This window comes from Prunus persica, chromosome G1 (genome assembly GCF_000346465.2).
Source record: "Prunus persica cultivar Lovell chromosome G1, Prunus_persica_NCBIv2, whole genome shotgun sequence".
In the NCBI taxonomy this organism is placed as follows: Eukaryota; Viridiplantae; Streptophyta; class Magnoliopsida; order Rosales; family Rosaceae; genus Prunus; species Prunus persica.
This window is the reverse complement of record NC_034009.1, coordinates 5,563,528-5,585,604: the sequence shown is the minus strand read 5'-3', so window position 1 is coordinate 5,585,604 and position 22,077 is coordinate 5,563,528. Positions and strand designations below refer to the sequence as shown.

The 22,077-nt window shown below is 37.6% G+C and overlaps 5 protein-coding genes across 7 annotated transcripts; 4 read left to right on the top strand and 1 right to left on the bottom strand.

Annotated features, from left to right (window-relative positions):
• LOC18780356 lies at positions 868–3,254 on the top strand. 2 transcript variants are annotated; one of them, XM_020554036.1, is made up of 8 exons: positions 868–1,106; positions 1,296–1,469; positions 1,930–2,019; positions 2,110–2,199; positions 2,275–2,355; positions 2,462–2,507; positions 2,593–2,706; positions 2,851–3,254. In XM_020554036.1, the coding sequence occupies exons 1-7, from the start codon at positions 969–971 to the stop codon at positions 2,664–2,666; spliced, it is 693 nt and encodes a 230-aa protein (XP_020409625.1). In that variant the 5' UTR covers positions 868–968; the 3' UTR covers positions 2,667–2,706; positions 2,851–3,254. The 2 variants fall into 2 exon arrangements, with proteins under 2 accessions (XP_020409625.1, XP_020409624.1); XM_020554035.1 differs by having other exon boundaries at positions 2,820–3,254.
• LOC18779525 (conserved oligomeric Golgi complex subunit 6) lies at positions 3,406–7,597 on the top strand. The gene is made up of 9 exons (XM_007213547.2): positions 3,406–3,952; positions 4,039–4,146; positions 4,264–4,331; positions 4,621–4,744; positions 4,822–4,968; positions 5,062–5,325; positions 5,428–5,712; positions 6,181–6,327; positions 6,898–7,597. The coding sequence occupies exons 1-9, from the start codon at positions 3,533–3,535 to the stop codon at positions 7,405–7,407; spliced, it is 2,073 nt and encodes a 690-aa protein (XP_007213609.1). The 5' UTR covers positions 3,406–3,532; the 3' UTR covers positions 7,408–7,597.
• On the bottom strand, positions 9,212–14,850 carry LOC18778540 (pentatricopeptide repeat-containing protein At5g57250, mitochondrial). Of its 2 annotated transcripts, none has more exons than XM_020555749.1 (5): positions 11,255–14,850; positions 10,575–10,697; positions 10,403–10,496; positions 10,095–10,314; positions 9,212–9,905 (listed from the first exon to the last, which is right to left on the bottom strand). In XM_020555749.1, exon 1 carries the CDS (start codon positions 14,646–14,648, stop codon positions 11,346–11,348), a length of 3,303 nt encoding a protein of 1,100 aa, XP_020411338.1. In that variant the 5' UTR covers positions 14,649–14,850; the 3' UTR covers positions 9,212–9,905; positions 10,095–10,314; positions 10,403–10,496; positions 10,575–10,697; positions 11,255–11,345. The 2 variants fall into 2 exon arrangements, with proteins under 2 accessions (XP_020411338.1, XP_020411339.1); XM_020555750.1 differs by having other exon boundaries at positions 10,403–10,490.
• LOC18778839 (protein COFACTOR ASSEMBLY OF COMPLEX C SUBUNIT B CCB2, chloroplastic) lies at positions 15,613–17,545 on the top strand. Its single transcript, XM_007211694.2, has 6 exons — positions 15,613–15,956; positions 16,027–16,148; positions 16,253–16,324; positions 16,601–16,744; positions 16,955–17,108; positions 17,199–17,545. The coding sequence occupies exons 1-6, from the start codon at positions 15,779–15,781 to the stop codon at positions 17,399–17,401; spliced, it is 873 nt and encodes a 290-aa protein (XP_007211756.1). The 5' UTR covers positions 15,613–15,778; the 3' UTR covers positions 17,402–17,545.
• Positions 20,739–21,897, top strand: LOC18778215. The gene has a single exon (XM_007212008.2). It carries the CDS (start codon positions 20,915–20,917, stop codon positions 21,524–21,526), a length of 612 nt encoding a protein of 203 aa, XP_007212070.1. The 5' UTR covers positions 20,739–20,914; the 3' UTR covers positions 21,527–21,897.

Genomic DNA, 22,077 nt, shown 5'->3' with positions numbered 1-22,077 from the left:
GGTATTTATAGACATATTTTATTTATTTAAGGCCAACAATGGCTATTTTTTTTTTAAAAATTGACACACTTTCCAAAAAGTTTTTTTTTTAACGACAAATTTTAATACATTAAAAGCGTTAAAAGAAAAAAAAAAAGTAACAGCTAGCTGACGTCAGCTTAATAGCAGCCCTTGGATGAATCTGTCTGTTAATTTCCAATTGCACGAACTAATCTCATGATCACGCCCATGCGTGATTCTTCCTCCTGTTAGGCAACACATGAGTAGGGCCCACAAAAAAAATTTGGCCTGGGCTACGGTTGGGTTATGTGTGGCCTGGTAGAAGGGCTAAAGGGTTAAATGTGGCCCTTAAAATTTAGCTCATAACTAGAGATGAGTTTTACACATTTTGGGGCTTACATTTGGCCTATAACTCATTAGGGGTGGGCATTGGGGCCTGAAAACCGGAACACTGAACCAGACCGGGTGGAAAAAACTGAAAAAAAAAATTGGTTGACTAAAAAGTCAACAAACTGGCACCAAATAGGAACGAACCGATTCTTGTTCCAATTTCACATCTTACCAAACCAAATCAGACTGGATCATACTGGTTGTGTATTATTTTATTTTATTTTTACAAAATTATTTAAATCCAATGCTATATTTTTAATCTCATAACTAATATTTCCCCAAGCCCAACTTCAAAACATCTCTCTTTTCTAGGCCAAATATTTCTTTTTGTATAAAATTGACTCATTTGTTAATTTTCAAGTCCAAAAAATAAAATTTTAGTTCGAATTTGTATAAAAAAAGAGTTAGTAACAAACAGGGCAAAATTGTAATTCTGCATTTTTAAGTATTCCAAATTCCCTTTATACACCCTATCACGATCTCAAGTCCCAGTGCCAAGTGCCAATGATGATAAGGTTCTAAAGGAAAACATGTCCAGCATTTCCTCCTTTCGTATTTGTTGAGAGAGCAAACGAGAGATGGCAGAAGTTGGTCATTTGGTATCAGCAAGACTTATTACGCTTCCTACTGTAAAGCCAGCAAACCCCAAACCCTCTAAATTGGTGCCTCATTTATTCAAAATCAGAGCTGCTTCAAAAAGAAACTCTTTCTCTCTGGTAATATGACCAACAAATATATGTAATTCTGAAACTCCATTCTTTTCTTTCTTCTTGGTATTTTACTGTGATTTCCTTCATGATTTTCTTGCCTACAATATTATCTACAACTTCATCTCCTTTTGTGTACGTGTGTTGGCCACGTAATGTACATGATATTTTTCTACTTGGGCCCACAAATTAATGCAGAGCAACAAAAAGAACAGCAGAAGTCTGATCAAAATATCAACAGCAGATGGGAGATGGCACGGGAATTGGTGCTGTGATTACCTTCTCTCCCTCCATGACCTGCGTTTGGAAGATTTGATTGAAGATGAAAATGAAAAGGATGCACAAGTTTCAGTTAATCTCTGCGTCCAGAAGGTCACTCCTATTTTATATGACCTTTTAGTTGATTACTTCTAGTTACAACTTCCTCAGATCACATTATTTCATCGTTATAGAAGTTGGATTTTTTTTTTTTTTTTTAATGAAATAAGTTTAAGTTAATGTCATCAAGAATCTTCAGATTCGTATCGCTGAGTAGTTAATTTATAACGTATCGTACCATGTTCTAAGTCTTTTGATGCGGTTGATTAATAGGGCAACGGTTTAGAGCATGTAAGTACATTAGGGATTTTTTCCCTCTCTTTTTGGCTGTCATGTATACGGATCGTTATATAAGCGAAACCAAACTCTGAAACGAACTGAATTTCCTAAATGCAGTTGAGTTTCTTTGTGCAGATTATGGTAGTAAGGAAGATAAAAGCGGTATTAATTAGCAGAGATTAATGTTAGGTATATATACTCAACAACCCTAATTTTCCCCTGTGATAATTACCAGCATGCTAGCTTTGGCTTCTCTGTTGATGGAAAGATCATGACATCATTCACCAGAAAATGTAGCAACTGCTCTTCTCCATACTGCAGAAAGGTACTTTGTCTTTGCAGAAGTTTGAAACTTTGATGCTTTATCCAATCATAAATTCAATCCAGCTGATTTTATACACGTGCATTGTAACAGATCAACACACAATTTAATGTATGGGTTCTGTCATCAAGCAGAGACGAGCACACAATTCAACAGCCTGAGATCGGTGGTGACGATCCATCATTAAGTCTCTAAACTCTCTCCCTCTTGCTCTCTGTCACTCCCCAAGATAGTGCCTTAACACAGCTGCTTCAACAGGTAATCTATGTGAAGCCTGGAAATGAAGCTGAACTCGATTCACTGATACAGGACACGATACGGCTTGCCACCTCCATAAAAGTAAGAACTACTAATGCAATACTTTTGAATGTAAAACCAACATGATGCAATACTTTTTCCTATACTAAATGATCGACAAACGAATGCGGGAAATTTTACTTTGCAGGATACTTGTTCAGAGCTGTGTGAGAAATCTTACCCAACTGTAGAGTGTAAGTTTTCTGTGACAACTTCAGAACTAGAAGATTAGCAATTAATTTAAGCAAGTTCAATTCCTAATACAATTCCGATTTGCAGATATTGGTGGACAAAGCACTGCTTCTATTGATAAGAGGTGGTCTAGACTCTTGGAGCTAAGGGATTTGCAATAATATGCATAAAATTGGAGGAATTGTTCTATCTACATCTATGGTGTGTTTATATCAGTGTAAATAGTATTTTGTAAAGACAATAAAGAGTTTTATGCCAATGAAATACACTGTTGCAAGTTTCAGTAATGCCTTTTCATTTTTCTGCAATTAAAGGAAAAGATTGTAAAGGTGATGCTCTCAACAGGTGTTGGATGGAACCAGAAGAAGAGAAGCCGAGTTCAAAATGAAGAATACAATGTGAAGGATATTTTATACAATATACTTCCTCATTTGAACGCTGCCAAAGGACTATTTGAGTCTTGATTTGTCAAGATTAACTTTGTTTGGGTCAACGTTAGAGCTTATGAGCATCTATTGTTGTTAATGGTCATTTTCTCTTGGAAGGTGTATAATGAGCAATGGGGAGTAGGGGTGACAATTTTAGACACGACATCGTTACATGATTCAATGATGACATAAAATAATTGTATTTGTGTTGAGTAAAATCGTATAAAGTGTCATCTCACGATAAATGTCGTGAAAATCCTATCATTTTCTTTGAGAAAATTTTAATTCAATTTGAGGATTAATAATCATGTTGTTTTATTGTGGATCGAATTAGTGTAATACATAACATGACACTAGAAACCAAAATGCCATCATAAATTGAGTATTGACAGGAATTATTTGAATTTCCCAAATTAATTATTATTTTTCTTAAATTTTTTATTTTTTATTATTTTTTATTTATTTTATCAATTGGGTAAATTCAGCTTTGATCAAATCTGTGATAAATTAGACGCCTTTCCCAACTCCCAGCTCCCAATCTCTAGCCAATCTCCCGCCATCTCATTACCTACGACAGACAAGACCTGAGAAAATCAGAAATGGGGACGACGACGCTGGCGCCGGGACTGTCCCGGAAGCTGAAGAAGGTACTGGAATGTCGCACAGACACTCCCGATGTGCTCGCCTCACTCAACACCCTCTCTTCTTTCTATTCCGAAAATACCCCTCAGTCGCGGCGCAATCTCCGATCCACCATCGAGAAGCGAGGCCTCTCCATCAACCTCGAGTTCCTGGAGGCCTCCCAGGCGGCCCAAGAGGCCTTGGATCGCGTGGAGGACGAGGTTGGTGCCCTGGCCAGTAGCTGCGACAAGATCGCCGTGGCTCTCAGCAGCTGCACTGCTACCACCGGTGACATTATCGCCACCACCGAAAGGCTGAAGCAGGAGCTCAACGTGACCACCCAGAGGCAGCAGATCGTGTCTTGCTTCCTCCGGGATTACCAACTCTCGAATCAAGAGGTACCCATCAAGCCATATGTGTGGATAATTCATCTGTGTTGAGATTTACATCAATTTGATTTGTTTGTTTATGTGAGTTTCTGTAGATAAGTGCATTGAGGGAATTAGAACTGAATGAGAACTTCTTCAAGGCGCTTTCTCATGTTCAAGAAATTCATGCCAACTGTAAATTGCTCTTAAGAACACATCACCAGGTACTCTCTTCTCTCTCTCACTCTCTCTCTCTCTCTCTCTCACCTGAAATTTTTCTGAATCTAGGAAACTTAAAAGGTGATAGTATACTAACAACCCAATTTACCATTCACTTGCAGCGTGCAGGTCTCGAGCTCATGGATATGATGGCTGTCTACCAAGAAGGAGCCTACGAGCGCCTCTGCAGGTTTTTCTCGTCTACCATCTTCCTTAATATGCATATGTATAAGGAAATTTTCTCTTGTCAAACAGCTTGACATGTCATTGTTGGCAAAGTGTCAATATTTACCATTTATTAGGTGAATTCTTGTTTATATGTGTGACCCAGATTTACAGACTGACAATATAATATGCTTTGATCTGGCAAGAGATCATTACCACTATGTATAGTGGTTGTTTCAATTTGTTGACACTAGTATTCTACTAGGATAAATAAAATATGGTATATTGGGTCTTTAATTAACCCCGTCTTCTAGGTGGGTTCAGGCGGAATGTAGAAGACTTGGCGACTCTGATAATCCTGAAGTTAGTGATCTTTTGAAAACAGCAGTTCGTTGCCTCAAGGAAAGACCTGTCCTTTTCAAGTATTGTGCAGAAGAGGTGATTCTCTATGCTAACCATTTCACCTGATTCACTTTCTACTACCTTGTTTATTGATTTTCCTGACCAATTTCTAGGTAGCAAATATGAGGCATAATGCATTGTTTAGGCGGTTCATCAGTGCTCTTACACGTGGAGGACCTGGTGGAATGCCTCGACCCATTGAAGTTCATGCTCATGATCCCTTACGATACGTTGGGGACATGCTAGGTTGGTTGCATCAGGTGTGAAAACAAAGGCCTATTGGTTGTGTTCCACTTCCATTTGTGAAGTATAATTCATCATCTGGCCATCGTAATTTCTTGCTCCCCTTGCAGGCCTTGGCATCTGAACGGGAACTTGTCTTTCTATTACTGGATCCAGATGCAGCGGTAGATACTGTTCCAGCCACAAGCCAATTCTCCAGGAGCCCTGAAAGTGATTCTCGAAAGACAGAATCTGATTTGACATTTGTTATGGATAGAATTTTTGAAGGAGTTTGCCGGCCATTTAAAGTAAGAGTTGAACAAGTTTTGCAGTCTCAATCGAGTCTCATAATTTCATACAAACTAAGTAATACCCTGGAGTTCTACAGCCACACTGTAAGTGATGCCTTTCCTAATTCATCAATGGAACAAATTGTCCCACATGTTATTTGCTTTTCTTTTTCCTTTCCCCTGATCTATGGCTGTGTTTACTTGCAGATATCAGATTTTCTTGGGAGAGAAACAGCTTTATCTGATACATTGTGGACACTGAAGGATGCCGCTCAGAAAACTTTCTTTGACATTCTGAAAACCCGAGGGGAAAAGCTTTTGAGGTATCCTCCCCTTGTTGCTGTTGATCTTTCCCCTCCACCAGCAGTAAGGGAAGGAGTCTCTCTGCTGCTTGAAATAGTGGAGACGCATAACAGCATGATGCTTCCTACTTTAGGAAAAAATCCTGCGTTTGGTCCAGTCATATCTGCTTTACTCGATCCAATTATTAAGGTGTGTTGTGCTGGGCATTTGGTTATGTAAACGGCATGCTTGGTAAGCTTGCTTCTAGTTTCATGATGGTCAAAACAACATTGAAATTAGTTTTTAAGCATGATTGAAGTTTCAACACTATGTCAGATTCCCATTAATTAAGGACAAACTACAAAGAACTTCACTTTGAGTGCTGTTGCGCCTATTGTTGTGAGTCCATATAATCCCACAACCAGATGCTCTCTATATTAGTAGCAATTTAAGTTAAACTTGTTGCAGAGTCAGACTGTGAAATCATATCTGGAAACATCATACTGAGGACATTATTTCATTGTACCTCTTCCAGAATTCATGTTACAGATTTAATGGGACTTAAAACTGTGTTGATGCATTCCATGTGAAAATTAATATTTAACTTCAGTTTGAGAACAGAGGTAGTCTTCAGTTTATTTAAATGTTGAATAAATTCCATTACTTCAACCATTGCAGATTTGTGAGCAAGCAGCAGAGGCACACAAGTCCAAGGGAGCTGGCCACTCTTCAAGAAGAAGTAGGTTGAGTTCTGACTTAGGTCAATTTAGTAAATCACCAGTTGACGCACTTTTGTCCAACAGCAGTTCTGCCCCGTCATCTCAGGTTTTCTTTTCTCATTTATTTCCAAGCGTCTGATTTCAAAGTATCTTCACTCAATCAGAGGATATCGGGTCTTTCTGTTGCATTTTGTTGTAATTCTCGTGGCTTGCTGTTTCATTTTGTTGTAATTCTCATCAACTCTAGCGCATAGAATTATTCCTGGTGCCAAATTATGACAAATGTCAAGCTAGTTTCAAAGATTTTTGTGACCCACTTTAATATTCTGGCCAATTCCCTTATTCTTTAGTTGCGTAACTAAGTTTAAGGCTTATTAAAACTAAAATGTTTGAGCTTATCATTCTGCCTTACTGTTCTTAAAAAACTTATCAAAAGGGGAAAAAGAAAACTAGAGTTTGTAAGTTTGATTCTACAGGTATTATTATGACTTTCCACAGGATTTGGTATGCAGAAAAACAAGTCCTCGGTACTACCAGCTATGACAAGGGAAATTGGTGTGATTTTTGAAAATAAAAGGCCCCTGTATTTAAAAATTAATAACTTTGATCTTGTGATTCTCATGCATAGTCTTCTTCATTGCTTTGGTACTAATGCCTTTTTAATGGATTGGTGCAGTCTAGTGGAACATCCTCTAAGATTTTCCTTATCAATTGCTTGTGTGCCATCCAACAACCATTGTCTGGGCATGAGGTTGCAGCGGAATATGTGAAGAACCTCGGGATGATGATAGATAGACACATGCAAGCACTTGTAGAAAATGAAGTTGATGCCATCCTTAGAAGATGCGGCTTGTCACAGAAAATTCCCTACTTCCGCAAGTCACTCAACAAGGAGACTGGCAATACCCCATTGGTAGAGATAGAGGACACTTCTCCCGCCTCTCTCTCTGAGTGTTTGAAGGCTTTCTTTGGGCTTGTTTTGGGAAGTGAGAGTTCCCTGCCTGAATTTGAGCAGATGCAGGTTCCAAAGTTGCGTTCTGAAGCGTGTATTCAAGTGGCTAGATCGTTGGCCGAAGCATATGATCTTACATACCAGGCGATTATGGATCCCAAGAATGGCTACTCAGATCCTAAGTCACTGGCAAGGCATCCTCCAGACCAGATAAGGACCATTTTAGGAATATAAAGGACCAATTTCTTCTTCTTCTTTTTCCCTCTTGCCTCCCATGTGTCTTAATCTTATAGATTTTCTTATTCTTTTTTGAACAGATTGTCAAACTCTTATTTCCAACAAATTAGTTTATTAATTGACTGTTTGATTTTCAAACTGTTAATATTCGTTAGCAAAAAGAAGAAACAGGTAAACGAGTTGTTCATTTGTGTTTTTCTTTGGTGAACGATGGATATGCGCGGAACACATTAATTGCATTATGTGTGATATACTAGGGAATACTTTCTATATATATATAAAATTTTAGTTCAAAATCTAAAATACTACCAAATAATATCAAGCATAACACAAAGAAAACATCTTATCATAAAAAGGTTATGCATCACATAGCAAATGCCTAGAAAATTACTAAAAATCAAATATACAAAAGAAAGAAGGTATATATGTTCAAAGTTTTTTCAGAAAGAAAAAATAACTAAAAGTATGTTTTACAAAGATAACGGGTCATTATTGAGTATTGTATTTCATGAATCTATCCCGACTTGTTAATGATCATGTTACTATAGTGTCAACCCGTTATGACCCAGTCCAATAAGGCTCAACCTAAACACTAATTTTATATTTTTTGGATATAGTTGAGATCTTTGATTTTCTTAAGGAAAAAAAAAAGTCAGGATGCAAATTGAAAGTATGCTACAAGTTTAAGGGGGTGTTTTAGCGCTTTAGCCTATTACATGATTCCTATTATTACACAACTCAAACATGGGAGCAATAATGGAAACTATTTTTTTATTATAATAATTAGTAATTCAACATGGATGAGAGGCATTCGTTCCCATCTCGAATGAGTTTAGGCATAGTAGGCGTAAATTTCAATTCTGACGTAACAACTATTATAAATAGCACATCAATTTACTTTTCCATTCACTATGAACTAGAAGTTCTCTTCTTGCAGTCTGAAGACACTTTCTACAATCTGCGTCAGAAAGGTCTTGAGTGCATTCCAGCATATTAAAGATCTTAGTCTTATTTATCACTTTTCGAATTCCTTGAGCGTATGACAGTCCAAGAACAGTATGAGCAGTTAATGCATTGAACAAGTCATCAACTTTATTTTGAATCAATGGTGGATTATCAAAAAATTTGTGATTCGTACCATAAATCCCGTTATTTGTATCAATTTTACCAAAGAAGTTTGAATCTGAATATTTTAAGAGGCAGCCTGCCATCCAAATTACAGCTCCTTTATTGAGCAGGCAACGCTTGTAAAGTTCAAAGATTGCACTATGATATTACTTGTTAATCAGTTGCCGAAATTTGATGGAGTGTATTTGAGTTGTCTGTGGTTACTATACTCTATCTGGATCAATGGAAGGTTGAGCAAGTGTTTGCATTGGAGCAAAATGATGGAATAGAGTTGGTACTCTTTTTGATATGCCTCAAATTGGCCAACTTTGCAGGGTTATGCTTCACATGCAGAGCTCACTATAGCAGTACTCCGAGTGTTCATACAAGCTTCAAGTGTGAGGTGTGAACGATTCAATTCAACGCCGTTCGGAACAGCAAGTCAATTTTTGCTCATTTCCACTGACAGGTTGCCGACTTTAAGAGCGTACAACCTGTTGAGGGTTTATGATTTATCTCTAGGCTCTAAAAAAAGTGTAGAAACCGTTAAGGATTTTTAGCTCTTGATTTTGGGATCATTCCAGCGGCAACGGAAAACCCTGCATGCCTCCTTGTTAAGGATTTTTGAGTGCCGATTTTGGGGCATGTTTTGGAGAAAAATTGGACGCCATTCGAATGAAACAGATGCCAACAGTACGAAACTCATATAAGCAGACTTCATATGTGCGTGTGTTCCAAAACAAGCAGAAAAATCACAACACAAAAGCAGGGAGGGGCCATACCTTGCACAAACTAAACCCACCAAACTGGCCTCAATAAATAAAGGGCATTATGGAAACACTTGAACATGACAGAAACACTGATACAGAAACTCTAATGAAAACGAATTGCAAATAACAACAGCTGAAACCACATAACCCCCAACATCATAACCAAGAAGTACAAGATATATTCCATTGTCTGCAGACGCACGTACTCAGAGAAGAAACTGAATATTCCATCCAGCAGCTCTACAGTTTACACCCCTTGCCAAAGCATGCTGAAATTACTCCCCAGTTCTACATTTACAGCAAGGAATTCACTGATATTTTTTCGAACGAAATGTGGTAGATTAATCAAGGCCAAACCATCCCGATCAAGTTGGCAGCAAAGTAATTTGAAGTAATGAAACAAATCATCATGTGCATCCAAGGAACCTGACTGACAATTGGCATGATTCTAGAACTACCCTTTTAATAAGGCTGCTTGACAGCATAAAGATATACCATTGAGAGAAGCAAGATTGACAACAGGTTTCACTAGACATCAGTTGTTAAGTAACACAGGATTTCAAAGTTCGGAGAATACTAAATCCAACTAGTGTCACCAGGTTGCACTAAGTTCCTCATCTGAGATTAAAGGGAGAGAGAAAAATTGTTAGCTCAATCTGTATCCACCAAAGCCCTTCTTACAGGCAATATGATCAAACACTCATTCATCAGCAAATGTAAAATTAAGAGGACTGTAGCACCGAGAGAAGAAAAAGGGTGTTATCATACGCAATAATCTATTTAGACTCTGCAATTAAGCTTGCTCACCCGAGAGATGTGTTTGATTTTGCGAGCTTTTGTCAAAGCAAGTGATGCCAAGTAGATCTTTAAACAATGCGGACTTCGTGGTCTTTCACACTTCTTTGCTTAGACACATGGTGCAGTACTTGTTTCGTTCAAGATGTCATCCACGCAACACTTTTTTTTTCTTCTTTCGGGAATGCATTTTACTTGCAAAAGCCCCAAAATCATGTCCAGTCTGACAATACTGTCAAACACAGGTTTGGTTCACAGTGGAAAAGATAGAAAGTGAAAGTTGAACATAAATGCACATGCATCATGAGCTGGTAAATTACCTGAGGCACAAACATCCATCCAGTTTTTCCAATACATCCTTCAACAGCGGCGATATCATGGTTGAAAGCCACACTGTGCAGCAGGCTTCTGTAGCTAAGCACATAAACTCCAATTGAGAGGACAAAAGACATAAATAAACAAATAAAGAACTGAAACAATATAGAGGGTTACCTTTTCATCTTCATTACGCCAGAAAAATGAAAAAAATTAAATGGCAGAAAACCACCATTAACATTGCTTCCAATTTTCATGCTTCAACTTCCACCAGCTGAACTCTTTGTGTTTGACGGTATTCTGTTGCAAGCCAAAATTTATACTTATGGCATAATTGTCCAGAGAGGTAAAAAAAACAATTCATGTAAAAGTGTTGCCTGCCAACAAACTGATAATCATTTTTTTTTTTTGGTTGGGTACAAAGGAGGAGGGGTAGGTTTGAACTATAGTATTGTCCTAAATTTCATTGTTTTCTATTTTCGGCAACTAATTGAGAACTTTCTGGTTTTTGTGCATTTTTCTTCTGACTAAAACTTTGCAGCTGATGCCAGAATGTGTTAAATTGCACAGCTTAAAGGAAGGCATAGTTACCAGAAAACACTACATAGACACATGAAACATATTTATGGGTGCTAAAAAAAGCGGAAGACTAATATAATGTCATTCATATTATGGATTGGGTATATTCACAGAAAGATTGCTGCAAAACAATATAATGCCTTTCCAAAACTTGCAAATCGAATGGCATGACACAAAGAGATAATAAATAAACAGAGCACACATACATACCACCCAAGTGATAAACAATTATCTAAATTGAAAGGATAGGAAAACTTTCAAAGAGCCTAAAAATATACCTGCATCTGCATGCATGATGCCTTGCCTGGTCCCTCATTGACAGGGAAGAAAGCACCTACATCACTTAGGTGGCCAGTGTTCTGAGTTCTACTAATTGGCCCTGCCAAAATTGGAAACTATTTCCTTTGCTAATTGACTAGCTTCTCGTATTTCCCCTCTTGAACAGAGTGTAGCAATTTGCTTATAGCAATAGTCAAAGTCATCAAATTTAGGCCTTTTCCCTTTATCATCGTAATTTTCTGCCACATTCTTTACATCCCTCATACCAGAAAATTGGATATCCATATCCGCATCGGTAGAGGTTACAGACGTTAAAGCAACTGTACCATAAGCCTCCCTGTCATAAGGATTGTGTTGTTTATGAGATTGATTGCAGGCATTAGGTGAACTCCGAACAGGAAAAAATATGGACCCAATTTCGTTGAGGAGAGTAAGTGATTCTTGGACACTGCCTTGCTCGCATAATGAAACAAGCAAACCTTCCAATGAATCTGTTTCAACCTCCACATCAACTCTATTTATTAGCTCCACAACAGATTGTGACTGAAGCATTTCCCTCAAGATGGTTCTGGCTTCTTCCATCCTTCCCTTGGCACATAAACCTCTTATCAAATATAAGAAACCCAAAAAATCAGGTGATGTACCTTTACTCTTGAGCTCAATAAAGAATTCAAGAGCACCTTCCATATCACCCTTTAGACAAAACCCATTGATTATAATACTAACAGTGAATTCATCAGGCCTGAGGGTTTTTAAGTCAAATTCATAAAGAAGCTTCAACGCATCCTCCATATGTCCAGTTTTGCAATAACCATCAATAATTGAGTTATATATATGTGTATTTGGTTTCAAGCCTTTGAGGACCATCCTCTCAAATAACTGCTTGGCATCCAGAAGAAAGCCCTCTCTATGTAAAGCATCAATCAATGTAGCATATGTGATTTCTGAGGGAACCAAATTAATTTTCTCCAATGAATCAAATAGCCGAAACGCTTCTACAAGGTGGCCTTGGCGGCACAATCCGTTTAAAACTGAATTATAGCAGATGATATTAAGGGTAACCCCTTTATTTTTAGCAAAACAACATAGATCTAATGCCTCACTGATATATCCTACTTTACAAAGGCCATCAACCATAAGCGAATAGTGAAACGCATCCAGAACAGGTACGCCATCTTCAGCCACCATGACAAGTTTATATGCATCGAAAACTCTACCATTCTTTATAAGTGTCTTAAAAAGAGAAACAGGCAAAGTGGCCGTTGCAGGCTTGTCCTTCATTTTGTTTAGAAACCGGAGAGCATCATCGACACCCTTCAGACATATGTAGTAAGCTAGAATCTTACTTACCTTAGGTTCAACTAGGCCATATTCTTTCACAAAGATGTTAAAAAAAGACTGAGTTAGCCACTCTTTCCCATCACTAATTAGACCTTTTAAAATTGAATAGTAAGTTTTGCTTGTGGCAACTGACCCTTTCCTCCTCATCGCCAAAAACACTTCGCATGCAGCCTCAGGAAAACCTCTCTTGCACAAGAAACTGATAGCATCATTGCTTATAACGTCATATACTTCTGTCCTCAAATTCTCTGTTCTTTGAACCAAACATAAAACTCCAGCTGCACTTTTTTCTTCAAGAATTGCCTTCAACAGAATTTTGTAGATACCTAAATCCAAACCTAAATCTTTCCCATTGAGTTCAATAAATACCTCGGTGGCCATATCTACCATTCCCTGCTTACAGAGCCAACTGATAATACAATTATAACATGCAACTGAGGAAACTGGTGTCCTTCTGAACTCGTCAAATATCTCCAGTGCCTCATCCATTCTACCTACTTTACAGTACCCATCAATCATTGTACAATATGTAATGGAATCCGCAACCAACTCCTTTTCTGGCATTCCCTTGTACAGCATATAAGCATCCTCAAATGCCCCCACCATGAACAGTGATTTAATAACTATGTTACACATAACAACATCCATGCAGACTCCAGCTTCCTCCAATCTCCTCTTTGTTTCCATAATCCCTGTGATATTTTCTTCCTCAATATAGCCATGTAGCAATGTACTATATGTAATTGTATCTCCAAGTATTCCCTTTGAGATCTTATCAGCCTCCGATGTCCTCCCAAATTTGCATAATCCATTAATTACAGTGTTGTATGTGACAATGCTCGGATTAATCTCCCTCTTTTCCATATTATGTAGGAGATGAAAAACACCATCAAGATCCCCTCTCATGCAAGACCCGTTAATTAAAGTTGCATACATAAATTCATCAACTTCAATTCCCAAATCTTCAACCATCTTGAAAATAGCAAATGCCTCCTCCAATTTTCCTTTTTTGCAAAATCCCAACATGATGGCAGTATATGTAATCAAATTGGGTTCTAATCCACCTTTCCTCATCTTTATCAGAAAACCAAGTGCCTTTTCTACATCTCCTAGCTTGGAAAACCCATCTATCATTATAGTATAGCTAATTGTATCTGATCTTATGCCTTTATCCACCATCTGTCTATTCTTCTGAAATACCTCCATTAGAGCACCTTCTGAAATATAACCACAAATCCAACTACTATAGAAAACAACATCAAATGCCAATTCTTCCTTCTCTATCCTACAAACCAAATCACAAACTTCATTAACTCTTCCCAATTTACAAAGAGCACCCACAAGTGCTGTATAAGTCACAATATTAGGCTGTAAAGCTCCCGAATTTACAGCATTCTCGAAAAATTTAACCGCAATTTCTGGCTTCCCAATCTTACAAAACCCAGAAATTACTGAACTACAAACAAAATTATCAAAGGGGTACTTAACTTTATCATCAGTCATCAACTCCAGGACCTCAATTGCCTTGCTCATATCACCTTGATAGCTAAGTCTATGAATTAATGAGAAAAAAGTGAAAGAAGAAGGAAAAATACCATAGTTGATCAAGCAATCCCGTAATACCAATAAAGCTTTCTCCGGGTCTTTCCGGTTTATACATAGGCCTTGAATTAGAGAGTCCCAAATGCGATTACTCTGAAATTTTGAAGTTTCGGCCATCTGGGTCCTCATGAAATGCTCCGCCTCTTCATATTTGTGCAATTTTAGGAGAGCCCATGTGAGAATTGAGCGAGTCTGGGAGTTGCCTTTAATTCGGTTGGAGTCCATTTGAGAGAACAAATGGATGACTGTGTTGAACCTGCGGGTTTGAGAAAGGAAGAGAAGGAATTGGATGATGGATTTGAGTGTGGGAGTGAAGCCGCTTTTGAGTAAAGTTTGAATAGGTGGGAGTTCGGGAAGACTGTTACGATAAGAAGAAGAAGACGACGAAGAAGAAGAAGAGAAGCATCGGCTGAGTTTAGTGTGGAAGAGAGTAGATAACAACATTATCATAGTTTAGTGGATTTTTTTTTAAATTTGGGGAACGTTGTGGCTGCTGCTTCTGCTACTCCCCTCAAATGTTGAGTGGGAGTTTCTTTTTAAACGCAGACCAAATGTGCAGGCGTTGGTATAATTCATCAGGTGAATATGCCAGGGCAGGCATTGGTACGGTCTGTCTTTGGGCCAAAATGGCATTTCCTTTTTCATTACACCCAATTCATGTTCTCGTGAAAGACTTCCACACTAGTATTATTTTGTTATTTTTAATCAATAACGCTATGATATGCGTGATAACACTTCTATGTGATAGAGCATTATGGACTGGAGATAGCAAAATAGTGTTATTCCCCTTATAACTAAGTTTTTCTCCCTCAACACCCATCAAAATTTTCCTTTAGTAAAATTATATTTATACTCATTTGCAAAATTACTACACTGAGCTGAATGATTTTTATTTACAAACTAGTTTCGTCACACACATGACAATTTTATTCATTTGTGAAATTAGTACACTGAGTTGAATGATTTTTATTTAATATATCATAGATTTGTATATGTTTAAATTGATTGAACGAATCGAATCGGTACGATATTAACTCAAGAAAAACTATAGACTCAATTAGAAGTCCAAAAATAAATATTTTGACCAGTACCTATCCATCTAATTCCTTTTAGAAGGATATGTCTTACCTTCTAAATTTCTTAATAGTTGATAATTTTGAGGAGGAAAAATGTAGGATTTGGTGTGAAATTTTTTTTAGCTTCATGAATCATGACACATGCAACATATAAATACACTTTGAAATTTTTTTTACTTTGTAATTTTTGCAGTGAACAGTAGCCGCACAACTCATAAATATATGATTACAACACGTGTGACATGAGTTATGTAATGATAGAGATAAAAAGAAATATGTATGAAACATGGGATAGAATCGGAAATTTCTTTTTTTTTTTTTTTTTTTTGTGAGACGAAATCTCTAAATTTTTAAAGTTAGGCCCAATCTCAACTTGGGTAACAGCCAGCTAGGGCCGTAGACTCGCTCTTCAAAGTTACATTTTATCCCACCACCACCATTTCCCACTGTTTTCCCAGCTCCTCCCAAACCCCAGAAATTGGAAGAAAAAAAAAGAACAAAAATATGAGTAACAGAAGCCTTGGTCTGTCCCCAAATTCGTTAATTCAGTTGAAAATCCCACCCAAATTTCGCGCCAGAAATTGCCGCACGAATTTCTCAGCAGTCTCAGCTCGTCTTGACAATTCCAAAAGCAGCTCAGCAGAACCACAACTCAATCTCTCCGTCCTCCGCTTCACACTAGGTATCTCTCTCTCTCTCTCTCTCTCTCTCTGAGATTGAGATTTTGAATGATGGGTTATTGGACGGTGCAGGAATACCTGGGCTTGACGAATCCTACTTACCCAGATGGATTGGATATGGGTTTGGTTCGCTTTTGATTTTGAACCATTTTGCTGGTTCCATTTCACCCGCCAGCACAACCCCGGCTCAGCTTGTAAGCGACCAAAACCATCTTCTACTGTGTTATATTTGCTTCACTTCTTGTTGGCTTTGTGTTAATTTTTGTGGGTTCGTTTGGTTTTCTGCTTTCTCAATTAGAGAACAGAGGCTTTGGGTCTATCTTTGGCTGCATTTTCCATAGCACTTCCCTATCTGGGAAGATTTCTCAAGGTAATTTTCAAGGCACTTAAAAAACTCCAATAGATTAATTAGAGTCAATGGCATTGTTTTTCAATCTGAAAAAACTCATAAAAATGCAAAGTGCAGCTTAAATTCGTGACCCCATGAAGGTGAAGTTTGAATTGTAAGCCTCTTCTGTGGTGCAAAAAATATAAACTACCAAGAACCCTTCACTGTCAATGACATTGATATTAGATAGGGTGGCAGGCAGGTATAACTGTCTGCTCAGCATTTTTGTAAGCCTGATTATGTGGAATTATATTGCAGGGTGCTACTCCAATGGATCAAACTAGCATCCCACGAGGGTGTGAGCAAATATTTGTGATATCACAAAATGTCTCAAATACTCAGAAGGAGGACTTGGCTTGGGCTACGTACATCTTGTTGCGCAATACAAACACCATAGCCGTGGTACTAGCAGGTTTTTATTACATATTGGCACTAGACAGTTGAAATTTTTTGCTGGCGATGAGAGTGAGAAGAAAAATCCATTTTAATTTGGATGACAATGCAAATTTTGTTTTGTTAGGTCAGAATCCAATTGAAAAAAAGAAGTTATGTTCTTATATTTTGGATATTTTGTTATAAGCTTTTCAAAAGTGGTTGTTGCTAATATTTCAGATAATATCAATTCGAAATGAATTATGTGTGCGCGGCTACTGGAACATACCAGATGATGTATCAAAAACCAATGTACTTGCTTGGTTTGAGAAACAGATTGAAAGCATTGGTCTTTCTGACGTGAAGGAAACCCTATACCTTTCTCAGATTGAAGGTAGCTATAACTTGATGTCTTCAGCTCTGTTTCTGAAAATGATTGCCTTTACTTGGAATAGTATGAAATTTTTGATTGTCTCTGTTTCAGATTCTGGACTTTGGGAGATGCTACCACAAGGGACTCGTTCTCTCCTTGTACAACCAATTGTGCAAGTTCTGCCCTCAAGTGACAATGAGATTCAAAAAAGTGAAGGATTTGTCATGTTGGCTTCAAGCATGAGGTATGCATATAGTGATAAAGATAAAGCCTGGATCGGAGCTATTGCAAACAAATTTAAAGGTAAGCGATAAAAGATAGAGCCTGTATAGGAGCTCTCGCAACAAACAAATAGAAAACTAAAAATAGAAGAAGAAGAAGAAACCCGGAGGTAAAAGCGTATGTGCAGCTTTGTAAAGAATTGAACTTTTTATTATAAGGCAGCTTTTTTCGCTCAATATGTTTTTGCTGATGCATTTGAAATTTCGAAACAGGCATTAGTTTCGTAGATTGTCAATTGGCTCTCTTGGGATTCATACAAGATTAGCATGAGAACAAGTGCATAATTCTTCCCTGAAATGCTAACTACAGTAAAAGAATAAGCCATTTGAAGCAAATATAAACTTTTATGAAGCAAATGTCTGGTAAAATGATCGTAAAAAGGCATATGAAATATGTGAATGTCTCCAATACAAGAAGCAGATAGGAAGACATTTGCAGCTTCTAGATATAGGAATACCAAATATTACTCGGCCCATAGGAATATGGGCTTTGGTTGTGTTTTCTTCTATGTGTTTGGTTGTTTTTATGAGTTGGCTTTGTTTGGTCGTCTTTTGTTGCCTGTTTTTTTCCTTTGAGCCTTGAGTGCAAGTAAAAAGTTGCAGAAAAGCAAGCAATCTAAACTGAACCATGAGAAAATAAGTGATCAAAACTCTTACTTTGGCCAGCAACTGTTTTGCTTAACGAATCCGAACAACTTAGTTGGATCAGTTTTGTGATGCTCAGATGATAATGAGATGTCTTTACTTCTTCCTTTCTTGTTTTTTTTTTGGTAAATATCACTAGGTGTCCCTACCATCCGAAGAATGGGATTAATCCCCGCTCAGGATTCGGCTTACTCCTGACCACAAAGTGTTTCCAACGTTTATTTCTTCCTTTCTTATTTGATATATGCTAATGGTTGGCAAATCATTAAATTCATAATTTTTCAACTATTAACAATCACTCATAAATGCGCGGAGTCAGCCCTATTTTCCAAGTCATCATTTATCATACTCACTCAACCACTCAAGTCTCACCAACATGTTGCCCCATACAATCACTCAAGGGGACTCCCACCATCTGACACTCAAACCATAATCAGTCACAATCTACAATGCAATTATTTTGACTATTTCAGAAAATTAATCACAGTGCAACCCTAATTTAAAAAGAATTACTTGTGACATTATCCCAATTGGCAGTTGAACGAAATTTGAGTTAAAACTATGATATCAAAGAAATTGCGCCACTTCATAGATGGAAAGCACAACATGACCTTATCAACATCAAGAAAAGGTTGGTTTGAAATTGAACCTTATATCTTGGTTTCTGATCTGATGCAAGTCACTAATTATTTTATATTGTAAAACTCCCCTCACACGTGGATCTCTTTTCATCACTAAACACTACTACAACAATGTAAAAGTATAATAATAATTATACGACGTAACATCTAAAAATTATCGTGGTGTTTTAAAGCACCACGGGTGTTCTATCACCATTGATCATGATAGAAGGGAGATGCACTATAAAAAGTAACTTCTGTTGGGTTGATTTTAAACGGCACGATAATTGTCAAGAAAGAACCCTTGTACATCTAAAATACGTTTTCAGAAAAATGTCACTTAGTGTTTTCTCTCTCTTCCCAAATTTTCACAACCCCAAAAAAAGTCTGAGTTCCCTCTCTTCGTGCACTCTGTGAAAGAACATTTGTTGGAGCGTAAAATTTCATGACCTCCAACAAGTAATCAATGTTGAGAAGCATGTCACTGTCTTCGCTTGCCATCAATGAGGGAGGACGGAGGTACATGCAAGAAAATACTTTGACGCGTAAGTCAGTAGGAACACAAGAAGATTGCAGTAGAATTTAGAATAATATTGGCCTTTTTTCCTTCTGTGTTGATGGATTAATTGGCCTTTATAGGAGTTCGAGTCTTCGGCTTTAAATTCCAGGTTCTATGATTTTCATTATGATCCGCAATCACTTCATCATGGGCATAGTAGTGAGGGATAAGGCATAGAACATGTTTGTCTTGGCAGGTTTTGACCATGAAGTCCCATAAATGTCATGATTTCATTTATGTGTGTTCATGAATAGAAAATTGGAAAAACATGTTTTTTTATTTTAATTATAGCTCCACTTCCCAGGTTTAGAGTGCTAGTGGAATAATTTCTTGAGGAGTAATTTTTGCCGTAGACACGTTGGTCCATAAACTGCTTTTTTAATAATAATAATAAAAAGATTATTTCCCAATAATTGTGTTAATTTGGAACCTTTGGGTTTAGTGGCAAGTCCTCCTCTTCAACATTAAGAAATGAGTTTATGGATCATCCAATCTCTTTTCGTGTAGTGCTAGTCCAGTTGGACGTGACAGCTCCACCGACTTTTCAAGTAAATGATGCTTGTTTGATTAATTAGGGGAAAATAATCAAGTTAATCTTTAATTATGTGACGTCAAATGAGAGTGTGCAACACGTCGCATTATGCAGATATAGAAGCAAATGGGGTCCTTCTAAATTCTAAATTCTAAATTCCTAATCAAGGCAAATGCTCCACTATAATTCTATACAATTTTTCTCTCTCTCTTTCCTCCATGGTCAATGGGAAGATTTAGGCTGCCAATGCCCATGCCCCACGGCTACAGATTAAGATGGTAACTTTCAAAAGGAAGTCACATGTGTCATCAGAAAAAAACAACTCTTCTTGAAACTTTCAATGACCCAACCAAAAGTTACATGGAATACCAGGTGACAATGATTTCCATTTGGTTGACTGGGTCAACAACTCAGTCAATGGATCTACCACAAATAATCGTGAATTACAAAAGCAAAAACTCACACACACATCGAATTATCCCAAGCATGAGGTCCATAAATGTGCAAATCTGTGGATCAGATTGAAGTCTTTTAGGGAAGAAGTCATATTTATTGATTTTTTAAAATTGAAAACTTTTTATATCAAACTCAAATCGATTTAGTGAGACTGTTCTTAAATTTTCAATGTTAAAAGATCAAATTGAAGTCTTTGAATTTGACTCAAAGGGATTTTGGTTGTGAAATCGAAGTTTATTTGACTGCAGTGAAGAGTTTTCAATTTCAAAACTGAAAATCTTCCAGGAAAACCAAAATTCCTTTGATTTGGTCAGTAAATTTACCAATTTTCTTGACTGTTAGGGGGGGTATGTATGTGAAAGCTAGCGTTTGTACCAGTAAAATGAAATATGGTCCATAACTCACGGTAGGGAGCTGGTTGCCCCTTCCTCACGGTTGGGTTAAAAATCAATGTGGATGACTTAAAATAATGTAATTTCCCCATCCAATTGAAACATTCCACTGTGCAAGATTATAATACAATTTGTACACCCCCACTAGATTTTTTCAATAAAATCCAATTTGCAGTTGGGCTGCTAAAAGCTGCCAATTTAAAGCCGAAAAACAACCAAAAGTCTTCCCTTCTTTAAATCCCCATTAGTCATATATATACTCTTCTTTAAATCCCCATTATATATATATGTATCAAACTCAAGGTCCCTCTCTTTCTTCTCTGCATCTCTAAACACAAAAAGATGGGTGCTTGCTTTTCTTGCAAACCAAAACCTGCACTTCAAAATGTGAGAGTGGTTCATCTAAATGGCTATGTGGAGGACTATGAGCATCCAATTTCTGTAGGTCAAGTCACAGGGAAGCCCGCAAAGCACTTTGTCTGCACCCCAGCTCAGCTTCTCTCTACTGGGTCCAAGCCATTAAAACAGGACACCCTGCTGCAACCAGGGCAGGTCTATTTTCTGCTTCCATACTCAGCATTGCAGAGTGATGTTTCTCCTCTGGACTGGGCCTCCATATCCAGAAAGCTCACTGCAGCAGCAGCAAAAAGCAGGAGGTCTTCATGTGAGGCTAACAATAATTCTTCTCATTCTTCTCCTTTGGCTCCTTCTAGTCCTTTGATGATGGGCCAGTTTTGCTCAAGCCCTGTGTGGAGCTCATCATCTTCACCAGGTAGAAGTCCTAGCAGGTTTTCTATGGAGCAGGAAAACATGGGCTCTCTGATGGATTATGGCTCTCAAAGGTCTTGTAGAGCTAGGTCATGGAAGCCACTTTTGGATACAATTACTGAGAAATCATTTAACAGGAGGACTGAATCAGATTTACAAGAGATGCATGTGGAGGCTGTGAAATAGATTGGGTTTGAATTTGATCAGGTACAGTAGTATATGTTGTAGTGGAGAGAGAGAGAGAGAGAGAGAGAGAGAGAGAGAGAGAGAGAGAGAGAGAGAGAGAGAGAGAAACAGAAAACTCTATGCTTGGTTTTTTTTTGTGGTAGATATTGCTAGAGGATATTGGGATGGATGTAATGGGGATTTTCTTGTGGGAAAATGAAATGGAAAACTCTGTTGATTTTAGTTTTTCTGGTTTGGAAATATCAGCAGATGATGGCAACTGAAGATCATCAGATATTGATCTTCTTTTCCCCACTTTGAATCTTTCAATTCTGTTATTACATTGTGAGCTGACATCTAACTTTGAAGTGAATCAAATGAATTTCTGGTCATTCTTCTCTCTCTCTTCTTTTGTTTTTGTTTTGGTTTTGGTTTCCTTCTTGCCCAAGAGTGATATAAGAAACATCCCAACCTGAGATATCAATGATTCTTCTGACAATTTTCTCATCAGAAATTTTCCTTTGAATTTGCAAGTTTTCATTTGGTTTGTTGGAGAAGATAAGTTACAAATC